Source organism: Lontra canadensis, unplaced genomic scaffold (assembly GCF_010015895.1).
Source record: "Lontra canadensis isolate GAN:19392208 unplaced genomic scaffold, GSC_riverotter_1.0 scaffold36, whole genome shotgun sequence".
NCBI lineage: Eukaryota > Metazoa > Chordata > Mammalia > Carnivora > Mustelidae > Lontra > Lontra canadensis.
The window spans coordinates 9,634,571-9,657,739 of record NW_022631030.1 but is presented as its reverse complement, the minus strand read 5'-3'; the positions used below and the strand labels follow the sequence as shown (position 1 = coordinate 9,657,739).

At 52.2% G+C, this 23,169-nt stretch overlaps 1 protein-coding gene across 5 annotated transcripts in view; it reads right to left on the bottom strand.

The window, feature by feature from the left end:
* PKNOX2 (PBX/knotted 1 homeobox 2) overlaps positions 1-23,169 on the bottom strand; it is a 254,340-nt gene that overhangs the window by 48,934 nt on the left and 182,237 nt on the right. For all 5 annotated transcript variants that reach the window (XM_032868837.1, XM_032868842.1, XM_032868838.1 and 2 more), the window contains one exon: positions 11,870-12,009. In XM_032868837.1, coding sequence (XP_032724728.1) covers positions 11,870-12,009 — 140 coding nt within the window. The remainder of the gene's footprint in view (positions 1-11,869; positions 12,010-23,169) is intronic.

The following is a 23,169-nucleotide window of genomic DNA, read 5'->3' as shown; positions in this document are numbered from 1 at the left end:
CCTCTGCCTGGGTGCTGGGGGCGGGGGGTGCGGCTGGGAGCTGCGAGTGCGGACAGAGCCCGGAGCCGGGAGACGCAGGGCTCGAGGAGAGGGGAAGAAGAGACGATTTCGAATTACATTTTATTATTTCTTTTTTCTTTTCTGAGCCCCTACCCCCACCCCCAGCCACACGGCCTCTTCTCAAGAGCAACGGAACCCAAATCAAGCTCAAGCTATGCAGTCTCTGTTAACGATCCAAAGAAATAAAGAAAGGCTCTCCCCAGAATGCGGTCCTGTGCTAGCTTAAGGAGGTGATTAAACCGGATGTGTTGATTTCTACAGGGGTTTAAGCCATCGTTTGGTTTAATTACTTCTGACATTTCTGCTTTTGCGTTTTTTTTACATCACCCATTGGCTGGCCTGGAAGGCCCAGTCTGGGGCCCGGCTCTGTGGGGCTGCCCCTGCCGCCCCACCCCGGGGAGCAGATCGGAGCTAGGCCAGGGTTTTGGGGAACAGATCAGAGCTAGGCCAGGGTTTTGGGGAACAGATCGGAGCTAGGCCAGGGTTTTGGCTGTAGCCCTTGGCAGCGGTGAACTCTGCCCTCTCTCTAGCCACCGAGAGTGTTGCCCATACCACCTATCTCCTGGTGGGGCTTCTGAGAGCCTCCCTGGGCAGGCAAGCCTCAGCATAGCCCATCTTATGCCTCCCCACCTCAGGACAGATATTAACATAAACTGGCCTGATAGGTTTCTCCACCACTTGCAAAGGTCCCCCCCGGGATGGAGACCACCACTTCCTTGGCAATTCATATACTCGTCCCTAACTGCAAGTTCCCCTGTAAGACTGAAGCTCGTTTCCTTTTGTTAAAAGGAATCTTGACGTTGGACCCTTTTCTGCTTCTCTTCCGTCCTCCTGGGGCAACCTGGGTTTTTTGGAGAAAAGAAATTTTTCGGACATGTCTTCCTAGAGGACCAGAAATACAGAAGCAGGGGCAGGAACAAGTTAGAAAGAATGCAAAAATACAGAGCTTCAGGGAAGCTCAGATGCAAAGAACACAAGAGACAGAGAAGAGATCCATAGACAGAGAAGAGGTCCGTAGACAGAAGCAGAGCACCACAGGCTGGGGGCGGGGGGCGGGGGCAGGATGGTCACACGCAGGGGGGCACATTAGTGTTGAGTTCTCTTTCTGGGTGATAAACCTTGTGATTCACAGTCATGCCACTCCATCACTTCTGAGCCTCTCAGCCATCCCTTCCCTTGTGACCTTGGCCAGGACTGCAGACCTCAATTATGGGTCCAGCCAAGTGTGTTGCAGCCTGCCTGACTGTCCACCTCCTCTCCCTGTTACCAACCTTGGAGCCCCCAGCCTGTCCTGCACCTGACCTCACAGCCCAGACTCATCTGGCTATGGGGAAGATGGGCAGAGGAGGCCCGGGGTCAGCCCTCACCCCCTCCCTAAACCCTGGCTGCTTCTTCCAATGGGAACAGGGGCCAGAGCCTCCAAGGCCCTTCCGAGCTGGGATGAGGGATGGACCGTTCAGAAGGTGGAATGGTTGGTAGGAGAGCAAAATTTTGGGGTGGAGATGTTCAGTGATGAACCGGTGGGACAGTGCCCTGCTCAGGGTCAGACTGCGGCAGAGCACATGGATCCATGGGCCCAGGGAGGTGGGGGACGGTGGGAAAAGCAGGGACTGGGCTCACTCTGCAGCCAGCCCCCTCTAGTCTCCACTGACAAACACGATGCAGATCTCAAGTTGCCCAAGGCCCACCACCTTGGAAACTCTACCCAGGTGTTGGCACTTTGATCCTTTATTTCCAGTGCCTCGGGTCAGAGGTCATTGGGATCAGAGAATCACAGACAATGTCCTAGTCCACCTTCCGGGACAGCCCCCTGTCTTTTTCCTGGGCACCTATTCAGGGCCAAGAAGCTGCATGACAAGTATTCATGAACTAATAAAGTCCACATCCTCAGACGAACATTCCAGGGGCTTCAGGCTTCTTTTCACTAGTTATTTCTTAAGAGAGTTGGCAGATAAGGGTGTTGGCCAGACGGCAGGTGGCCCCTGACCCCCTGTCTCTTCACTAATCCCCTTCACCAACTCAGGCAAACAGGACTGCTCACTTTAGCTCCTGTTGCTCCTGCCCTCGGAACTGTGTCCCTGCATCTCCCCCTGTCCCTCCTCATCATCCTCGGTATCCATCTCCAGATGCCGTCCATTCCACCAAGGCTTCCTCGTGGGTCCCTTCAGTAAGAAAGCAATGGCCTCCCCAGAAGCATCCTCGGAAATGCTTTGGGGTTTCTATCTTGACCTTGCTTACAGTTTAGGATGAGAAGCTCGGTGGCCCGAAATAAGCATAGGCTTTGGAGTGAGACAGCTGTGTGACTTGGGGGCAGGTTACTGACCTTTTCTGAGCCTCAGTTTCCTCTTTTATGAAACAGAGCTAACAGCACCTACGATACAGGTTATCGTAAGGATTCAATGAAGAAACACATAGAGTGTCTGGCACTCAGAAAACTATCAATTAATGCTTGTTCCATTTCCCTGGGAAGGTGTGTGGGCACCTTTCTTCTTCAGAGCAACACTGACAGCATCGGCTCCAATAAATTTCTATTCCCATATCCACTGACTCATTTGGCAGGGAAAACAAGCCCACATGCCAATTCAAATAGAGGCACAGAAAGAGGAGGAGAGGCAACGTACGATTTATCAGAACTCAGAACCTCTCTCTCTCTCTCTTTTTTTTTTAACCAAAAAAGCACTGCCAGTAGGAATTTATTTTTATTTCCCTTATGACACTCATTAAATTCTACTAACTATAGTTGTTTGTGCACAGATCTCTCTTCCTCACGATGTGCTGAGCTGCTCTGGTCCACGAGCTCGTCTTCTCTCTTTTTGAATTCTCAAGGGTCAAGCACAGTGCCGGGCACACAACAGAGGATCAATAAATATTTGGTGAATCAATGAGCGAGAGCAAATGAACCCTGGGAAGGAAGGTTCTAAGACACAGTCCTAAAGTTCTTTCGGGCTCAGACTCCACCCCTAGACTCAGATCAGACGTTGCCATCTGGCAGCTTCTAGCTACAACGGCTACAAAAGGACCTGTCTTCTTTGGGCTCTGTTGGGTGTGTGCAGGGTGGGGGCTGGCAGGGTCGTGGAGGGAGGGGAGTGAGTGTGAAGGAAGAGCTCGCCCAGCCCTCCATTTCTCCTCCCCTCAAAGGCACCAGATGGAGGGAGCAGAGTGGGGTGGGGGAGAACGAGCCAGCAGCTCCTGGTTGGATTATTTTTACTTCAGGTGTGACGTTGAAACCATGCGGGTGTATTTTTAGTCCTGCCTAGTGGGTGGTGTGTTCGCCTGGGTTGCCTTGGAGAGGACTTCTTCGTGTTGCTAAATTGGAATCGCATCTGCTAGGGTTCCTGGGCTCCAACCCGTTCTCTACCCTCCAGGTGGGTGGACAGGTCCATTCTTGGAAAGGGTGGGGCCCAGAGCGGGCCACAGTCTGCTCTGTCTCCATTCCTTCACCCCCCCCCACACACACACCCATCCTTCCCAGCACCTTAAAAATAATGATGATGATGATGATGATAATAATAAATGTGAGATCTCAACGAAGGGATTTCTGAGCAAGTCTTCAAGGCCAAGAATACAAACAACCTAAAACTTGAGACGGCTAGAATCTCAGGTCCAACCCCTTCCTTTTAAGGAGAGGTGACCTAGGCACAGAAAAAGGAGGTGTCTGTCCCCCAGGTAGCTAGTGAGAGGCAGTCACAGCTTCAGTCCAAGGCACCAGGGATTCAGCCAGTCCCTACCACCATCCCCACGCAAGAAGCCTGGGGGACAGGGTGTTGTGGGGAGGGTGCTCTGTCCCTGCTGCCTTGGTCACTGGTGGTGACTGAACACACCCCCTGCACACTTTGTGGCACTTTGTGAGTTACCAGATGCTTTTCCCTGTGTATTCCTTGTGCATTACCAAATGCTTTTCCCAAACACTCAATATCCTTCTTATTCCCATTTTACCAATTTAGCAAACTGAAAAGCGTGTCGTTAAATAAAGATATCAAGCCCGTAAGTGACTGAGTTGAGATTGAAATCTGGGTACCCAAACTCCAAATTTTGGGCTCTTCCCCTTCCCCCGTGTATCGCTGAAATCACTTCCTCCTTCTCCCCTTTCCTCTTCAGTCCTTGCCTCGAAGACCTGAGCCGCCATGTTTACCCTTTGAGCATCGAGATCACGGCAGTGCAAGAGAACTTCTGTCTTAGCAAATGAGGCTCCAAAAGAAACTTCTCTCATAATAATTGTACTTCTGTGTGTTCAAGGAGGGCTTTTACATGTTTGCAGATCTTTCGGGTTCTCGTTTGGTGTCCACCCTGTGAGGTAGGAGGACAGCTTATCTAAAGAGGTTAAATAATTTGCCCAGCGGTGGGGGTCAGAATTTAGATGGACGTCTTAGTTTTCTGTTCTTTCCACTTGACTGTGAAATGGACTAGTACTTGAGAAAATCAGAGAGCCGCACCGTGGTTAGAAGAAAGTCAAGACTGGCTGAGTACAGTCCTGCTGAGAGCCCCTGGTCCCTGAACCCTCAAAGCCCCACCTGTTGGCTCTCCTCCTATTGCACCCCACTGGGGCCATAGCAGCAGAAGGCCCAACTGCTGGTTGTCTTCCCCCTCACGAGGGGGACAAAACCAGTCTTGTCCTTCTCATAGTAACGACTCACGAATGCAGCCACTGTTCACCGAGAGCCTTCTATGTGCCAAGCACTTTCAGCTGTTAGCATTGGTTACCTCCTTTAATCCTCCTGTAACCTTGTGGGGATAAGAGTCAGTGGGTTCCAGGCTCCTGATCTCTTTTCAGTGTGCCTTATCCTGGCGGGGTACCTGGACTTCCCAGCTGGGCTTGGGCCAGGCCGGTGAGCTGGAGAAGCTGCAGGACCCACAGCCTCTGAACACACCTGTTCCCTGCACCAGGCAGCTGCAGCCTCTGTGTCTGCCAGCTTGGGTTGGGGGCCCTGCAGATGTCGGCAGGAGAGGCAGGAACAGGCTTTGCCTGGTGCCAGGGGAGACTGGAGCGTGGTTTTACTTCCAGATTATGGCTCGAGCAGGATCACTCCCCTGACTATAGTCAACAGCGGAAATGTTATCTCTGATACCAGAGAATCCAACTGCTTCCAAGAGCAGGGAGTCTGCTGGAGCCCCCGGCCCAGAGAGCCCAGCCCAGAACGCAGCCTGGAACATCTGCTCCCAGCATCCAGTCTAGAAGCCTTAGCATGAAGCATCTGGTGCCGCCTTTTCTGCTTGGAATGGCTGAACTTCTCCCACATTCTTCTCAGGCCACCTCGCCCAGCACATTCCAGGAATGCCTGAGCCCAGTGCCAGGGAAGGCATAGGGTTAAGCCCCAGGGTCAACTCACTGGAGCCAGGACACCCTTTGGTCACAAGGTGGAAGTGTTCCCTCAAAGACACTTCATTAGTAAGTGCTTTTTCCCAGGGTCCTGGCCAGGCAGCTGCTGAGGGGGACAGTCACAACAGGACCCAGCCCCTCTGTCCAGCCCCCAGACCTCGGGGACGCCTCCCACGGCATTGACCAACCCAGCCCCGGGAAAGGCAGCTTGGTGATCATTTCCCTCAGGCTTCGTCTCCCTTGGGAAAAGCAGTGTAACTCTCCCACACTGTGCTTTGGGCCAGAAGGCTTGCAGTCAACCCCATAAATATTTTTTTGAGCCCATCCTATGTGCCAAGTTTATATTATAACGACCTTATCTTTCTTCTGCTCGCTGGACTGACTCTTCTTTATTCAAAACCCCTCTTGGAACTTAACACAATGCTTTACACATTGCAGAGCTCACTGCATGTTTAGCTGAACTACAGTATGGAGATCCCTTGACTGGGGGTCCTTTCCAGTCCTGCCTCTGGCTGCCTTGCCTCTCAGCATTCACCTTCTAGCCTGACCCATCCCTGCTCGCACTTCCCCAAATGTCTGATAGCAGTTAACACCTGCAGCATGCTCACCAAATAGTGAGGTTCTTTACCACGCAGCTAACGTGCATCCTCTCATTTATTCCTATAACAGCTCTGATGAAGAGACAGCATTATTTGTAGCCCTATTTTACAGACAAGGAAACTGGGGCCCAGAAGGCTTAGTGCCCAAGGTAGAGCCAGAACGTACACCCAGGAAATCTAAACCCAAGGGCCATGTTCCTAGCCCTGAATTCCAACCCCTTGAATGCACCAGACAGCTTTGCATCCTGAACAGGCCAAGGGGATTCGTGCTGGCCCCTCGCACCTAAAACATCCCTACCCCTACCCCTTCTCCCTGCGCCGCCCCCCCACCCCCCGGCAAACACTGATCTGTGTGTCAGGTACTCTCTTCTATTCTCTAATTTTAGTCTAGCTGTTACTGTTTTCTCTTTTACAGTTGAGAAAACAGAGGCTCAGAGAGATTAACTCACCCAAGGCGACAAAGCTAGTGATCACCAACACTATTTCTAGAGCGCGTTGCCTTGCCCAGCGCAGCCATTCTACTGAATTTACGCCTCTAGTTCTTGGGCTGCTGGAAGCAAGCCCGGAGCCTTGGTGACCTCTGTGAGGATGGTCTCAAGAGAGCGACCTGAATGCTTCCCTGCCCTGTTCGGATCTCTCCCCAGCCAAGTGTAGCTTCTAGAGGGACCTGGTCAGGCTGAGACGGGCACAGTGAGACAGGGCTTCCGAGATGGGCGCTGTTTTTACTGGACTAGAGTGGGGCTCCAGCTCGAGCTGCCCACAGGGAGGACTTGCACCGGGAGAAGTGAGGAGTCTGTGCTTGAGAAGAAGAGAGATGAGAGCCACCCCAAGACCTGGACATGTCATGGGGAAAGGCCAAGACTCTGAAAAGCCAGGAAACTTGCAGGGAAGGAGAAGCTGGTTGGATGCAGGGTTTCTGGGGCTGCTGGAAGGAGTTCTGTTGACGGGTAAACCAGGAAAGGTTTGGAATCTACTCGGAGAATGTGGGGAGGTTGGGCTGAGAGTGGGGCTTGGCTCAAGCAGATGGGAAGAGACAGACAGTGCTGGGTAGAAACTAGGAAGGAGAAAATTCATTGCCTCGGAGTTAAGGTGGAAAAGCACAATCGCAAACACCTATTCCATGCTAGGCACTGTTGGACGTATGAATTCATTCAGAGAGAATGTTTTACATTTAGAACCCAGAGGTAGACCAGACAGGCCAGTGAGGACTGAGAAACGTGGGATTATGGCTAAAGGCATGTATAAAACCATCCCAAAGAACTGGTTTTAAGATGTATTGATCTGTTTATTTCCCCTTCAGCAAAAAAAGGGGGTGCTTGTGTAGGTTAAGCGTCTGACTTTTAATTTCGGCTCAGATCATGATCTCAGGGTTGTGAGATCGAGCCCCATGTTGGGGTCCGAGCTGGGCATGGAGCCTGCTTGGGATCTCCCCCTCTCCCCCTAGCCCCTCTTAAAATAAATAAATAAATAAATAAATAAATAAATAAATAAATTGGGGTGCCTCCGTGGCTCAGGCTGGACATGATCTCAGGGTCCTGGGACGGAGCCCCGCGTGGGCATCTGGCTCCCTGCTCAGCGGGGAGTCTGCTTCTCCCTCTGCCCCTGCCCCTGCTTGTACTCACACACTCTTTCGAATAAATAAAATCTTTTAGAAAATAAATAAAAATAAATAAGCATAAAAGAAGATGTACTGACCCGTTTAAAATCAGAGACTGTGGACCTGCAGCTTGGCTGCTTGTGTGGCAGGCAAGGGCCTCAGCGGGATCCCGTCAGTGGCTTGAAATGGGCCACGGTGGGAGCATTTACACGGTGGAACTTAGCCAACGCTACAAAGCGGGGCTCACTATCCCCTTGCCCCAGTAGCCAGTTCGCCGGCTCGCCAGCCTAGAACGGTGATGTATTTATGGGGTACGGCCTACTTAATGAATCCGTTCAGCGAGCACGGCTTTGGTGCATACTCCGTCCAAGCGGCCGAGTCTAAGGTCGGCCAGGTGCCAGAGATGGGACAAAGGATAAAACAGACACAGAAGTTGCCCTCACGGAGTTAAGGATCTAGTGGGGGAAACGGAAACACTATTCATGCAATCGTGAGCCATGCCACAGAGGAGAAATACGGGAGGCAGCAGCCACCCACCCTCTCCTCCTGTACCACAGCTTAATATTCCATCATTTCCAGTGCAGACGCAAAGCACATGGCCCTTGCTAGTTTCTCACAGCTCAAGCCTGCAGCTCAGCATTCCCTATTGATAGCGGGTAACTCGTTCTGCGCTGGGCAGGCCCCTTCTCCCAGTTCTCAGAGAGCTTTTGAGTCTTGCAGGGGAGAACCAACGCCCTAGCAGAGCCTTCTCGGCAAAGCCGACCTCCTCCACCTCCTCCCCCTCCTCACACCTGGCCAGGCCTAGCTCCCTGCCACTCTGCTGCTCCCCAGGACATCATGGTTTCCATGGGAACCCACTCACTTCAAAGGGGAACGAAAGAGACCGGAGGGGAGGAGGGAGAGTGAAAACTGGATTAACCTCACCCTCCTGGCCCCATCTCTGCCTCCTGGCAACCTAGCCGCCAGGTCCTGGCCAGCACCCAACGCTGTCCATCAGCATGCAGGGGGTGGGGTGGGGTGGTCCAAGCTAAGTTAGAACTTCTTGGGGGAAAAGCCCCAGGGGTGAAGGAGAGAACTGAGCTAGGTCCAAACCTGCGGTCCCCACTGCATGGGGCATCCCCTCCTCAGACCCCACTCAGCCTGGCTCTTGGGCCACAAACACAAACACAATTACCCACGATGTGCATCCAGTCATGGGAGCTGCTCGGATTAGACTGCAATCATTAATCTGAGTGGGAGCTCCTGGTTGCCTTGCTGATTAGCCCAGATGATGCTCTGGTATGATCCAATTAAAGACAGACTGCCTCCCATCTCCCCCACCACACACACACACACACACACACACACACTTTCCACATCAGAAGGAACCAATACATTTCATTAACACATCCTCATACACAAATAAAACCTCGGGGGCACTGGCAGGCTCCCTAGGCTCACAGGCACACCCCTCCCACCCCTCCCTTTTGTCACACTGTCCCCCTGCTCCCTGCAGGTTCCTGGAGAGGAGCCCGCTCCCCCCTTCCTTCGTCTGTGGTTCTGGGAGGGGCCGCGGTGGGGTCTCCCAAAAGTCGGTGCTGGGCACTAATGTGAAGCGAAAGAGTCTTGTTACATTTATTGACATAAAATGCCGACTCCCTGATGTGCTTTGGAGCTGCCTAGCTGCCCCAAGGCAGGCAAATCTAATTAAAATTACCCGACCCTTCAGGAGGCTGAGCTCCCTCCCCGGTCATCCTGCAACGGCTGTAGAGAGAGCAGCTGGTACTAATGGGAGAGGTGTGGTTGTGGGAGAAGACCCCGGGCCCCTGGGGCAGGAAGGACTGCAGAGAGAAGCCTGGCAAAGGTGCTGGTTGTCCAGAGAGGCTGGGCCGCCATATTTTTGGCCCGGCAGTTGGTGGCAACCAACCTGGGGTTCCTTCTTCATGGTCAGACAGCTGCGGAGGTGATTTGGGCAAATGCCGAGGGCTGTTGGGGGCTCAGCCCGGTGGGAGAGGGTATAGCTCAGGTGGGCAGGTGAGCAGGAAGAAGTGTTGGTTGGAGGAAGATCTGGCCGATTGTATTTCAAGTGACATCATGATGGGCAGCTCCCCTGGGAGAGGTGACCCACTTCTCCTGCAGGGTGGCCTGGGTGGGGAATGAGCCTGGGGTCTTGGGAAGGACTGGGGAACCTATCCGCTTCGTGGCAGAAAAAGCACAGGTGCTTGCAGGGGCTCTCGTGTTCTTCCTAAGCTTACCGGTTAGCTTCTGTCGGGAAACTCAAGCTCAGAGAGATTAGTACACAAAGGAGGTGGGACACAAGCCTGGGGTTCCAGAAACTTTTTGTTATACCACTAATCGGGGACCTTCCCAGGCTATGATCTGTGGTCACGACAGGTCCCTGTTCCCTAGGAGTCTTCAAAATGCCTAGGATGGTGCATACAAGTCACGTGGTTTGAGGGGGACCCAAGGGTCTGCACCTCTAAACAGCTCCAAGGTGATTCCGTTCTGCCAGGCCCTAGGCCATTCTGTGGGTTACAATGATCTACATGGAGTACGGCGGCTGTCCCCCCAAGCCATGAGACAATCAGGCTGCTTTCAGAGGCCATGGTACTCTCCTCCGTCTTCTCACTCTGCCCACACAAGCACAAGCCCACCTTACAGTTTCATTTCTAGGTGGGCGAGAGGCTCATCTCCCCACACCCAGCTGCTCTGGCCACTGGCCATTCATGGAATGCAGAGGCTCTGGTCCATCTGGAAGGGCCTACTCCAGCCCATTTCTCCTTCTGGTGGACTCTCTTACTAGCCTTTATGATCAAACTCAAATACTGCCTCCTCTGTGAAACCTTCTCTGTTAAAGCTCTGAACACACAGTGTTGGTTTCTTGACTGTGTATCTGTCCATTCCCACACATTTGCTTTTACGGTTTTCCTCTCTTTCCCCAAAGGAAGACAGGAGCACTTCGTCTCTCTGACAGGTACTGTGACCAGATCTGGGGGTTCTCCGGGTCCAAAGCGGAGCTCTCTCCGCAGGCCCGCTAGGCCTGGCCTGTGTGCCCTGGGCGGAGTGCGGTCCAGGCCCGGTGACTCATGCTTCCCCGTGGGCGGGGAAAGACCCTTGCGTCAGGATCTCCGGGTCAGGGCTCACTGCTCCGGACTCCATGTTGGCATTAGGGGCCTTCCGCTCATCTGAGCAGCTAAAAATAATGCCAACGGTAATGACAGTAACAGCAGTAATTACCGCCATTCCCAGAAAAGCACTGTCATTGTGGGGAGGAGTGAGGAAGGACTCAATCCTCTTCCCCTTCATCTGGGGTGGACCATTCCACCTGCTACTGATCCTGGCACCTGTTGTGGTGTGTGTGCGGTCACAGGTGAGGTCACATGCTTGCTGAGGCATGGGAACGGATGTGCTCCCACTAGTGAGTGTGAGGAAGGGTCCAACCTCCTTGCTCAGGACTGACTCATGCATCTTTTCTCGGGGTGTGGGCTCCGCAGACATAATGACTAAAATCTCTGTGAGGCTTCGTTCAGGCTGCTCTCAGACAACGGCCACGTCTCAACCGCATGCACAGAACAGCCAGCCCTGGGGCCCCTCCCACCCTCTACGAACACTCAGGGCCGGGCCCTGCTCTCAGTGGGCTCCCATCTGGAGGGAGGCTGTGGAAACCCACAGAGCCGCACACCACAGCTCTTGCTAGAAAACAAAGACAACCGTGAATCCGATGTTGATGTGCTCCAAGGACCAGCAGCATTAGATTCATCTGGAATGCTTTTGAAAACATTCGTCTTCCTTTTCCTATAGCTTGACCTCCTGATTCTGCATTTCTGAGCATGGAGCCCAGAAACAGGCATCCGGATAAGCTCTCCCCAGTGATTTTCGGGCATACTAAAGTTTGGCTAATACCAAGTCCTGGATGGTCCTGGCAGATGTCCAGTGGCCCGGTGGACTTCCTGGAGTGAAGACCACAATGGGTGACACGCAAGGAGAGCGTCCCAAGGTGGCCATCAGCTGAACTGAGGGTTTCTGACGCCCACGAGAGCTCAATGCCTAGCTGGGACGAGGAAAGGGTCCTTCTGGAAGATTGTTTCCTGGGTTCTCTCGCCCCTCACTAGACAATTCCAGGAAGATAGTGTCAACCCACAGCGGCCAGCTGAGCTATGTCCAGAGTGATTTGAGAGAGAAGGTGGTGAGGAAAGTGGCTGTTGGCCATGGTCTTTAGGAGCCCACCCGCTGGCCTTCATGCTCATCTCGCAGGGCCGAGCTGGACTGAAGGCTGCCTGGTGGGGGGCTTCCGGACATGGTTGAAGTGTCTCCTACCTGTACACAGCTCGCTTGTCAGCCTCCAGCTGGGCCTGGGGGTCAACGGGGGCACTGGGCACCGGCGTGCTGGCAGCGGCTGAGGGTGCGGAGATGTGGACAGCCTGGGTCTTCGAGGGAGCCTGAGCCGTTGCTGTCATCTGCAGAGAGAAGAAAGGGGAGGCGGCGGGTTAGTATGGCCAGGACAGCTGGTCCCCGGGGAGCCGTGAGTGGGTAACAAGCATCCATTTGTTTACGTGCTCCGGTGAGGAGAAAGCATTCTTCAGATGAGAACATTCTAGAGAATGATTGAGGACCATAGAGAACCAGGTGGGGCACCAACACTCTTCAAAAGAGATGATTCTTAATGCAAACGAAGGTGGTGACCTCTGCCAAATTGCAGAAAAACCCCACAACGGTGAGCCCTTTAAATCGTGCTTATAGGTCATTCGGGCTGTTCTGGGCAGTAATAAGTTGATTTGATGACTTTGAAGAGCAGGAAAAAAAAAAAAAAAGCTGAATCGTTCTCATTTGCGTAGAGCTTTATTCCATTTCACTCGAGCCAGAAGTAACTGTTTTAATGTTTTTGATTGATAATTGAATGGGTTTCCAAATTTGGTTTCCCTGGTGCTTGGAGGTAAACGGATTTTAGTGGACACTGGAGAGATTTCTGTTCTTAGCCATAACAAGTATTTTGGGTAGTGATTTTTGCCCTATGTGATGTTTTCGAAGGTATCCCCAGGCCCCAGATTTTGTGCCAGAGTGACACCTTTTAATGCTACATATTGGACTTTCTGTATAAAGTTTTATTTAAAGAAGGGATTCGATGGCTTAAATTTTTGGATGACCATCATTACGGAATTTAATGCTTTTATAAGATATTTTCTTTAGCCAAATGGATCCCTAAAATACGACATGCCTCAAATGTGACAAATGGTGACATGCCTCAACTCTTCTCTTCTGCCAGCCTGTCCACTGCACCAGCGCCGTTGGGCTTGATAGACTCATCTGCCCTATTTCCACCTTCATCCATGGCACTCTACAGACATAGCATAGGTGCTTAGCCCTTGTTGAGAAAAATGAATGAGTAAATGAATGAATGAACGAATGAATACATCTTGAAAGAGTGAAGATGTTCTGGCGTTGGAATGTTCATCACACGATCTAGGTCCCTGCTCGTGGAAGGAAAATCATGGTTCTTCCTTCCATACAAGCGCATTATTGCTAGTCCTGATACCCGCAAGATATTTGCTTTTGCTGTCTCATTTACCTCATTTAGATTTTTGCTCAGGTGCCATGTCTTCAGCATGAAACAGAGCCCTTCTGCCCGTTGCTGTCCCCTTCCTCTGCTTTCTTTCATAGGCCTTTCTCTGAGCAGATACTACATATCTACTTGCTTAGTTATTTTCTCTCCCACTCCCAGCTAAACTTTAAGCTCGAAGAGGGCTTGATTAGGAGTCATAATCCTAGGACCCAGAACAGCCGGGCACTAGGAGATGCTTGTAAATATTTGTGGCTCAATCAATGAACGGCAGATGGCGAATGAACCCTTTCATTTTTTAAAAGATAACTATCTGCTTTACTTTACTGGATCCCCATCATTTTTTGTTAGGGAGAAATACCCTTGTCACTGTGGACTGGACTGGGGGAACTCTCCCAAACTCAGAGCATGGGAGGCTAGACAGAGCATCATGGTACCTTCAAGTAAGAAGATAATAGCTTGAACCTCACTGTCTCCCATTATTCGCCTTCGACCTTAGGGAAATCCCTTAACTTTCTTAAACTCCTACTTTTTCATCAGGAAGCAAACTGGTGTCATTTTAGGACCCATGGGTATTAAAGAGGTATAATAAGGACCCAAGTGGAAACAAATGTTTCAACTTTCAAAATAGAGAAAGAGGGCGGAATCCGAAAAACTAAATACCACTCATCTTCGCACCGATCTGGGCCAGTCTCTTTCATCCACTGATGCAAGCAGTCATTTCTTCAAACATTCCCTGAGTCCCTGGGCACTGTGCTGGGTAGGCACTGAGCTGACAAGGGTGAGTACCTGCTCTCTTGGAGCTGTTTCTGGATTTAACACAGTGGCTACACTGGCAGGTGAGGAAAACGTGTAGACACAGATGCTGTAAGTGACCTCAGCAAGATACGTCCCACGACACCCTTGTGGAAGACATGGAGAGCTGTAACCGGTGGACAGTTGCGTGGATTAGGAAGCTACACCCTGAGGGTGGCATTTAAAGGACAGAGGTCAGCTTGGGGAAGGCTTCTAGGGCATGCTTTGTCCTCGGCCCTCTTCGTCAATATTGTTGTCAGTGACTGAGAGGGGGGGCTGAAGAAATGCTCAGCAAATTTATAGGTGACATGAGATCCAAAGATCTTTACAGATTTTGGCCACAGGCTAAGTCTAATAAGATTAATTTTCATCTAATGCTTCTAACACTTGAGCCAAAAAAAGAAAATCAATAAAATAAGTGCAGAACAGGAGAGACATGGTTTAACAGCAGTGTTGGAGTTGACAGAAGGCTCAATATGTCCAAAGTGTAATGTGTCTATCAAAAAACAAAACAAAACAAAACAAAACCAAAACACAGAGACAAGCAACCTCACCTAATGCTATCTGAGGATGGGTTAACAGAAGCATTACTCACACAAAGGCTTTAGTCCCACTCCTCTCTGCTGAGACAAGTGGAGGAGAGAACATTCAGAGAACTGATCAGGCTGAAGAAGGGATTGTGCATTATGTTGTAGGAGGAGTATTTGAATCTGGAATACGTAAGAAAGATTTAAGGGACAGGGTGATGAGACATGGGAGCCCCCTTTAAATATCTGAGCAAGGGATTAGACTCTATCGGTTTTGCTCTGCAGGCCCCAAAGGGTCAAACTACAAGCGATGCATTCAGTCTATAGGAACATGGAGACAGATCAGGACTCAGCCGGGGCTTCCCAGCCTTTGAGCCTTTTGAGGCTGGAATGGGCTCTGTCCCGAGGCGGTGAGGCTGTGAGGCTGTGAGTTTCCACGAGTGCAGGGGCCGAGCAGAGACTGATCAGCTGGGCCCCTGTGGAGGGGATGGAAACTCTAGCTGGGCAGCATCTGAAGTCCCCACAAGGACGGGCTCAGACAGCATCGGGGTACTCTAACGATCACCATCCATGGCACGGTGTTGACCAGATGCTCCGACTAGAGAGGACGCACAGTATGCAGGAGTGCTTTAGAAGCCCTGAAGTGCTCTCAAGATGGAGGGGTCATTGTTGTCATTAAACACATGATTTCCAGAATGTGCTCCTTTTCTAAACAAGGCACAGCTACGCCTGCAGTTTGTTTAGGGGTGAGGGGTAGGGGAGGCTGGTATGCTCCACTTTGCCCACTAAGGGTGAATTTCCTCGTGTTCCCATGAAGATGGGCATCTGGGAGAGAGGGATGAGGGGGGTGCTCATTTCCTCTGCTTCCCCTTTCTAGGCAGGGCTGTTTCAGAGGAAAGCACAGAATAAGAATAAATCAAAGCAGTCACTTGCCAGCATCCCCACTGAGAGACTGCTCCCGGGGCTCATGGAGGGGGCAGGGGCAGCAGAGAGCAGACCTGGTCTGAGCAGGACAATGATTCAAATTCACTTAGCTCCTGGGGGCCAATTCAGCAAACTCTGCATTTCCTCCAGGTTTGGAGAATGAGTGTTTACCACCAAATACATCCCTTTTTCTAGCCAGGGACTTCATCTCCCAAGAACTGAAGCTTGGAGGGAGAGACCCCCACCTCCCCAGTAGCTGCCTCAGGGGCTAGGGGAGGAGGGCCACTTTTGGAGGTGCTGGGAGGAGGTTTCTGGGCAGCCCAGGGAACTGGTTGTTAGCCATTTACTAGCATGCCTAAGTGTAAGGCATTTGCTCCCAGTAACTGTCCTTTTCTGAGCGGTCTGGCAGGTACAGACTCCACGAGGCCACATGCTGTGTTCACAGCTGGTCTCAGAACCGGCCACCCCAGACTCTGAACCTTCCTCCGAGCAGACCTCAGAGCACTCTGGAAATTCTGCCTTGGCAGCAAACTGGGACAGGGTGTGGGGACGGCACTGCACCAACACAAAGACTGTCCCTTTCCAACAAGGAGAACTGAGGCACAGAGGAGGAGAGGCAAAGTTGAACAATGTCTTGAGAGTTTTCTGGATGACTAGAAAAGTCTTGGAGAGCAGAAGGAGCAGGGAATCTGAGGCCCTGGGTTTGATACTCCCCCTCTGTCGATTATTAGCTACATGTTTGGGGGCAAGTTTCCCAACCTCTTTGACCTCTTTGATCTGTAAAAAGCAGGGGTGAATACCTACTGCAAGCCTGTGAGGAGTAATCAAGAGAACAGGGTGGGGCACCTGTGTGGCTCAGTCAGTTAAGTGCCTTTGGCTCAGGTCATGATCTCAGGGGTCCTGGGATGGAGCCCCACATTGGGCTCCCTGCTCAGTGGGAAACCCGCTTTTCCCTCTCCCTTTCCCCTCCCCGCCACTCCTGCTAGTTCTCTCTTGAGTAAATAAAAAAAATCCTAAAAGGAGAAAAGGGAAAACAAGGTAATGACTAATGGATGGAGAAGGGCAGCAACTCCCTGGAAGGAGAAGGGAGTGCTGTGAGAGCCTCCCCAGGGTTCTAGGGTTCCACCTTCTCTTACCTTAGGGTCCTTTCTTGGGCTAAAGACCCTGGGGCCACCATTCCATACCCTTTCCTTCCATGAAAGCTAGAACCACTGGACTTCTCTCCATCATTCAGCTGGAACCGGCCCTGCCTTAAGCTTGGAGGGCAAGTGCCCTGCCCAGATACTTGGTTTAAAACACGTTGAGATGAAAGTTCATAATCCCCACCCCATCCCAAATCAGAGTGGGATGAGTTGACGTTCGTGAGCTGTGTGTAGAGGAAGGCAAAATGTGCAGGCAAATCCGGCAGCCTCTCCGGCAGTCTAGGCCGACCAAGAAAATGGGTAGGAGATGCTTCACAGCGCGATTTGAGAAGCTCAGCTCACCTTACCTATCCCCGTTGCCCACACTGACGCTGGAATGCCCACCCACGCTTTCGTTTCTGCTAAGCACCACCCCTCCCCAGCTAGAGGAGGAGAGTGGCCCCTGATGTTCTAATGAGCTAATAAAATATCTCTATAGGCTTTCACATTCAACAGTCATCCTGTGCAATAAGCTAGTGTCGTCCCCAATTTGCACGAGAAAACTGAAGCCCACAGAAACAGTTAGAGACCACAGACGGTGTGTGTAAAGGTTGGGGCGAGAAGCAAGGGCTTTTTTTTCCTTTGAAGAGGAGAATGGGAAGACCTCCCCTGCCCGGACCCTGTCCTCTGCTCCGTCTTCTGTCTTGTCTTCCTGTCAAGTGACAAAGGGGACAGAAAGGAAGGAGCCAGAATCAGGTGGAAGCGTTACTTCTCAGCCATGCTGGGCGTGGGGAGTCTCCACGCAGTTTCTTGCCTCCACTGCGGCCCAGTGAATCCCCATCCCCCAAGAGGCAATCCGCAGACAAATCATTCTCTAAACATCGGTCACAGGCCACAGGCGACACGAGTAAGTGTCCTTCTGTGTGGAGCCCAAGCAGAAAGTATGGGTGGTTCTTGAACTGAAGGCGGCCGGTGCTGCTGGCTTCACTCCCTCCGAGGCTGCCAACGGGCCTGAGCCCCAGGACCCCATCGCACGGGGCTCCAAGCCTTCCATCACCAGCTGCTGTCAGCCTCCCCTCAGGGCTCCCCTCTTTTGCTCCTGGGAGGTGGGGGCTGGTGGCTCAGGATGAGGGACGACTCCGGAGTCCTTCTAGCACCCCAAAGAGGTGGTTCATGGGAGACACTGGCATCAGGTAGAATGGAATCCCAGCTTTGCCACTCATTACTGGCCAACCCTGGATCCAGAACTTCACCTTTCGGGGGTGTCAGTTTCCTTATCTGTGACGTGGTGATGATGCTTCCTGCCTCTCACCACCGTGGTGAGGACTGCTGCCTCCTCCAGGGGATGCTGGCTGAGCCTCGGCAGTGGTCAGGTCTGCCTGCTCTGTGCTCCCACGGCCCCGGGTGTGCTGTGCAGCCACGTGGACAGACTTGCCTCTCTCCAGGATTAGCCTGCAGGCCCTTGGAGGGCAGGGCTGGGTCTTTTCTGTTTACTCTTGCAGCCTTGGGGGTTGACAGAGTATCCAAAACACCTCTTGAAGGCAGGGATGACTGGTGTGGAGGAGGTCGGCTTCCCCTCCAAAGATAGCTTTTTGGCTGCATGTTTACCTTCTCGACACTGAAGCCCTCAGGCCCAGCCAGGAAGTCAGAGTTGCTGACCGCACACTTCGGGAGCAGGCATCCAGCCCAGGGCTGGGGAGAATGGGACAGAGCATGACACGCTGACCTGAGCATTTCTTCTTGACATGCCTCTCTGCCTGTGTGACTTGGGCAAGTTACTCAACCTTTCTGATCTAGGGCCCTCACCTATAAAATGGGAGCCCCAGTACCCAACAACCCAGGGTTGTTGGAATTAGATGGGATAATGAATGCAAAGCAGCCGGTACTTAGGAGACAGTGCATAGTAGTTACCATTAATAGACTCCCCAGTCTGCAGCCCACACTCGGAATTGGTCTCTTTGGCTTCTGTTCCATGGGCTGCCTAGGGGGTCCTGCCCTTGTGAAGGGGACCCGCTCTCTTGTAAGCACCCCGGGGAATGGGGCAGGCTTGGGCCCAGGCACAGGGAGGGGGGTGGTGGTGTTGCGGGCAGTTCCCACAACTGCCCACAGTTCCCAGAGGAAGTGTGTGACTCAGTTTGTCTGAGCCTCAGTTTCTCCATTATGGACAAATGGGGCTCATCATCTCTTTTTTCAAGGCTGCAGTGAAGCCGCTCGCAAGGGTGAGCGGCACACGGCGAGTGCTCAGTAAACCTCGTTTCTAAGCATTTTGCTTATTCCTTTCTGCTAGTCTTCCCTTCAAATCCAGACTCCACTCCCTGTCCCCACCTTGCCCCAGACGCCCCAGCTCCCACACCGCCCATGTCACACCCTTTCCCCCTGATGCCTGGCCTCGCTCTTTGTGACTCCAATTCCCAAGAACCTCTGAGTCCTTTCTTCCCACCCTGGACAACCTAGGCCTGCAACTTCTCAGCATGACTCCGCAAGGCCACCCCTCCAAAGAGGACACCCCGTCTTCTGAGCCCTCCACCTGACCCAGGCAAGGAGGGAGCCTCCCATTCCCGGTGCCCGCCGCACCAGGCCATGCAATCATTGTATTCTGGAGAACAGGGGGGCCGCAGAGGCCTGGCCCTGCTGAGGCTCCAGCAGGGCTGAGCTGGGCTTGTCTGGGAGCTGGTACTCTGTGTGGTGCCCGGGCAAGCTGGCAGGGAGGGATCTGGTTCCCTCAAGCCAGGACAGAGTCCAAGGACCTGGAAAGAGGTCAGGCCTTGAAGCTATTTGGTAAACATCAGGTTTGGCCTCAACAGGTGGGAGGCAGCAGGGGGCAAGGCCAAAAAGTGATGTTTTTGTGGGGAGGGCACAGCTCCCAGGGTGCTCCAGGCCTGGTCTTGCTCCCTGACCCTGGTTTTGTCTCTGGTACAGCACCCTCCCCTTCTGTTGTACCCTGATCAGACTCTGCCGTGTAGGGTTGCCTGAACATGCCCGATGATTTACATCCTTCTGCCGCTACTCCTGCAGCTGCCTCAGCAAGAAATGTCCACGTTTCCCTGGCCCTGCCTCCCTCTTGACCATGTGTAAACCTACCCCACTTTCAAGTCTCAGCTGAGCAGTAAGTCTCCCGAGAAGCTTTTCCCAATACTCCATACCCCCTCAGACCTAGGTAGTTTGTGTATGCCTCTAACCTAAACGCCTGTAACACTTTGGGGCCCTTCATTGTCTGTTTTCCCGAGCGGACTGATGTCCCTGCTCCAATCACCATGCCTGGCTCACGGTAGGCTCCCATGCGTTTGTTAAATGCCTAAATCGCTGACTGAGCCAGCGGATGAAAGAGAGAGTGAGAGAGAGTGAGAGAGGTGTCGAAAGGTTCAGGGATCCAAAATTGGGGAGGGGTCGACAGGGGCTCCTCTAAATGTCCCCCAAACCCCCAGTCAGCATAGGAAGGGGAAGAGCTGGCTCAAAGTGGCTCTTGGAACAGCAGGCCTAGGTCACCTACATTCTGATCCCAGGGCCCACTGGATAGAACGAACCACAGGAAAATGACTTCGTGGTGTAAAATGAGGGGTCTTAGTTAATTAATTAGTTTTAAAAGGGTTTGCAGGCAGTGGTTTTCAAAATGAGGCTTGTAAAATGTTCACTGGCCCTGTCCGCACTTGTGGGGTGTTAGTGACATGTGGCTGTTGGGGGCAAGGCTGTGAACTTAAATCTGAGCCTTGCTTCCCTGCTTTGGGCGTTACCAGGCAACTGTCTGCTCTCCCTGCTTCCCATCCATCTCCGGAGGACCCCTCACTTGTGTAACAGTCCCAAACTGCTGATTTCCAGTAGGTTCGTTATTGGGTGTATCAGAATCTTAGTGTGTGTGTGCCCACGTGTGTGCAAGAGGTATGTTCACAGCTAGAGACATATTTGATCATGCCTATCATACTCCTAATAAAAAAGCAGAGTAATGAAAGTTCAGCACAACCTTGGCTACTGAAGACGTACAGAAGAGAGCAAGCAAAAACTCAGTGTCAGGGTCATGGAGGTAAAGCGGTCAGGAAGACTGCTCTGCTTTTCCTGCCCACACTTTCAACAACCCTGTGGGGCGGGGAGGGCACACATTATTCCCATTTTACGGATGCAGAAACAAAGACCCCAGATGGACTACAAACTCATCAGGACAGGGACTGTGCATACAATATGTATGCCTTGTACTTAGCACAGTGTCAGCAAGCTCACAGAAAGCGCTCAGTATTGAATGGATGCGTGGACAGAAGAAACAGTACTGAAATGACTGCCCAAACGTGTGCCACGCATCAGCAGGGGAGCTGGGACAAGTCCTGAATTTCTGCCATGTGGGGTCATCCCACTCCTCCGGACCGCAAACTCCAAGGACAAAAAGCACCCTGGGCCCTCCTTTGCCCATCTCCCTCCTTCTGGACCCTGTAGACACCTAAGCTTCTAGAAGATCACACCGGAAGGGAGGCAAAGCAAGTTCAAGTGCTTCCTGGGCCCGCTCCGGACTTTGATCACCTGTTCCCTGATTTATTTTAAGCTTTGTGTACTTGGGCCATTAACTATTTTTGTAGCTGTTTGGGGCAATCACCCTGCTTGGAGGCAAGAGGATAGAAAATGAGATCTCTGTGTTTTGCGTAAATTTCACAACTCAGGTGTAAGTTCATTGAATAAAAAAAACCTAGACAAGACTGGTAGAGTATTTCTTCACAAGCTTAAAAGTCATCTTGCTAGCCCACCACCTCCTCAGTGAGGGCACCAAGGGCCCCTGGTCAGACCAGAAGGTTGTTTTGCCTCTGACACAACGAGGAATGTAGGTCTTGAGTGAGTTGGAGTTCAGGGATACGTCCAGCTGAAACACATGGGTGGCCCAAGCAGGCCAGGGACAGAGGTCATTGCACAAAGAGAAGAAAGGCCCAGCAAAAAATAAAAAAAGAAAGAGAAGAGTCCATTTTGAGGAGTCAAAGCCAGGGAAGGCAGGTCGCCCATATGGTCCCTGGGGTGTTGCCCCCAGGGGCAGAGGGACCCGTCAATCACAGCCACAGAAAAGGCTTAGGGGGACTTTCAAAGCTGCTGAATTAACTCTATTGCAGCAAAGCAAAAGGCAGGGGGCTCCAGCCCTTAAAGAGATGAGAGGAATGTAAAGTGTGAAAACATCTGAGCTCGCTCTGCCCGGCACAGCTGCATGGCCTGGCTGGGGGCCATTCACAGCTAGGGGCCCCAGCCACCCCCTCTGCCTCCAGCTAATGAAACCAGCATGGGGATCCTAATGACTGATCAAAGCCCATCCAGCTTCCCCAGGACGTCTGCTCCCCTGGCCCTGCCCAGAGTGAGAATGGTGCTGTAAGAGGGAGGGGAAGAAGGTACTTGGTGGTTGGGCATGGGGGGTGGGGCAAGAGAGGCAGGTCTGGCCAGGTCTGACCTTCCCCTCTCCTGGCTGGCCTAAGCCTTCGCCTTCTTCTTGCCAGAAAGGTGAGACAGCATCATTCTGACTCCAGATCTCCAGGTACAGTTTTCTGGGTCCTGAGCACCAGTCTCCTCACTCTGAGGGGTGGCGGGAGGATGCAGGGGGACAGAGGAACACAGCTTTTGTCAAAGGGCCCCAAGCCAATGCATGATTTCCTTCTGACGTGAGCTTCTGGTGCTGGTCTGACTTTCCCCCTCTGGCCCCTCTCTGCTCACTAACGAGGCTGCATCCTGTGTGAATGACCAAAACCTTTTTAATGTCACCCATCATCAAGTCATGCTACTTTACGTACCAGTTTGTTCCTAAAGGGGTAACTGGGTGCCCACACCCACAGGCGGCTGCGCCTAGTGGGACAGACTGGGACCTGCCAGGATGTCTGCTTTCTGGTCAAATGCTCAAGCAGCCCGACATGCCGGGGACACACAGACAGAGGAATACTAAACACTGAATACATACACAAATAGACCAGATAAAATATTTGTCTTGCTTAGAAGCCAAGGGCAAAGATATTTGTGGAACGGTAGGTATGTGTCTGTGTTTGAGGAAGCGGGGGCAGGGGGAGGGTGCTGATAGCAGGAGTTGGTGCGTGTGGGGAGGGCAAGGGAGGGAAAGCTGTTGCTTTCACTACTAGATCCGAATGCTTTCCTGAAATTGCTGGTGGAACTGCAGAAGGGAGAACTTTGCTCTGTGGTGACATTGCATCTGGAGTGTTCCAGGAAGGGGAAGAACCTGAATGACATTCAGAGGTGAAGACAGAGTCCATGAAGGAAGGGTATACACCCAGGCATGAGGGGATGGCTGTGTTACCTCGAAAAGTCTGGGAGGGGTACTTGCTGGGATGGGGGAGAATAGTAGAGAACATAGCTTTTAGAGTTCCATTAAGAGCAGCCGGGGGCTTGGGGCAGCGGGAGGAGGGGGCTGGGAAAGTCCAGGTGACAGATGGCCAGGCTGCTGCTGGAATGCAGAAGAAGGAAAGAGAGTCATGTAGGAATTAACAGCGTATATTGAACAGGGGGGACCACACACCTAGATCGTATCCAGGTCTCCCTGGAGACAATGTTTTCATTAAATAATCACTGTAGAAATCCACAGTCCCCAGTGCCTCTAGGACTGAGCTAGACCACGCTGGAATCGAGGTACTGTGGCCAGACAGTAGAGGGAGCTGTGACTCTAACAGAAGTTAAGCAGAAGCCACCAGAAGGAGGAAGCAGGCCACAGGAAGGGTTCCAGTGGGTTGT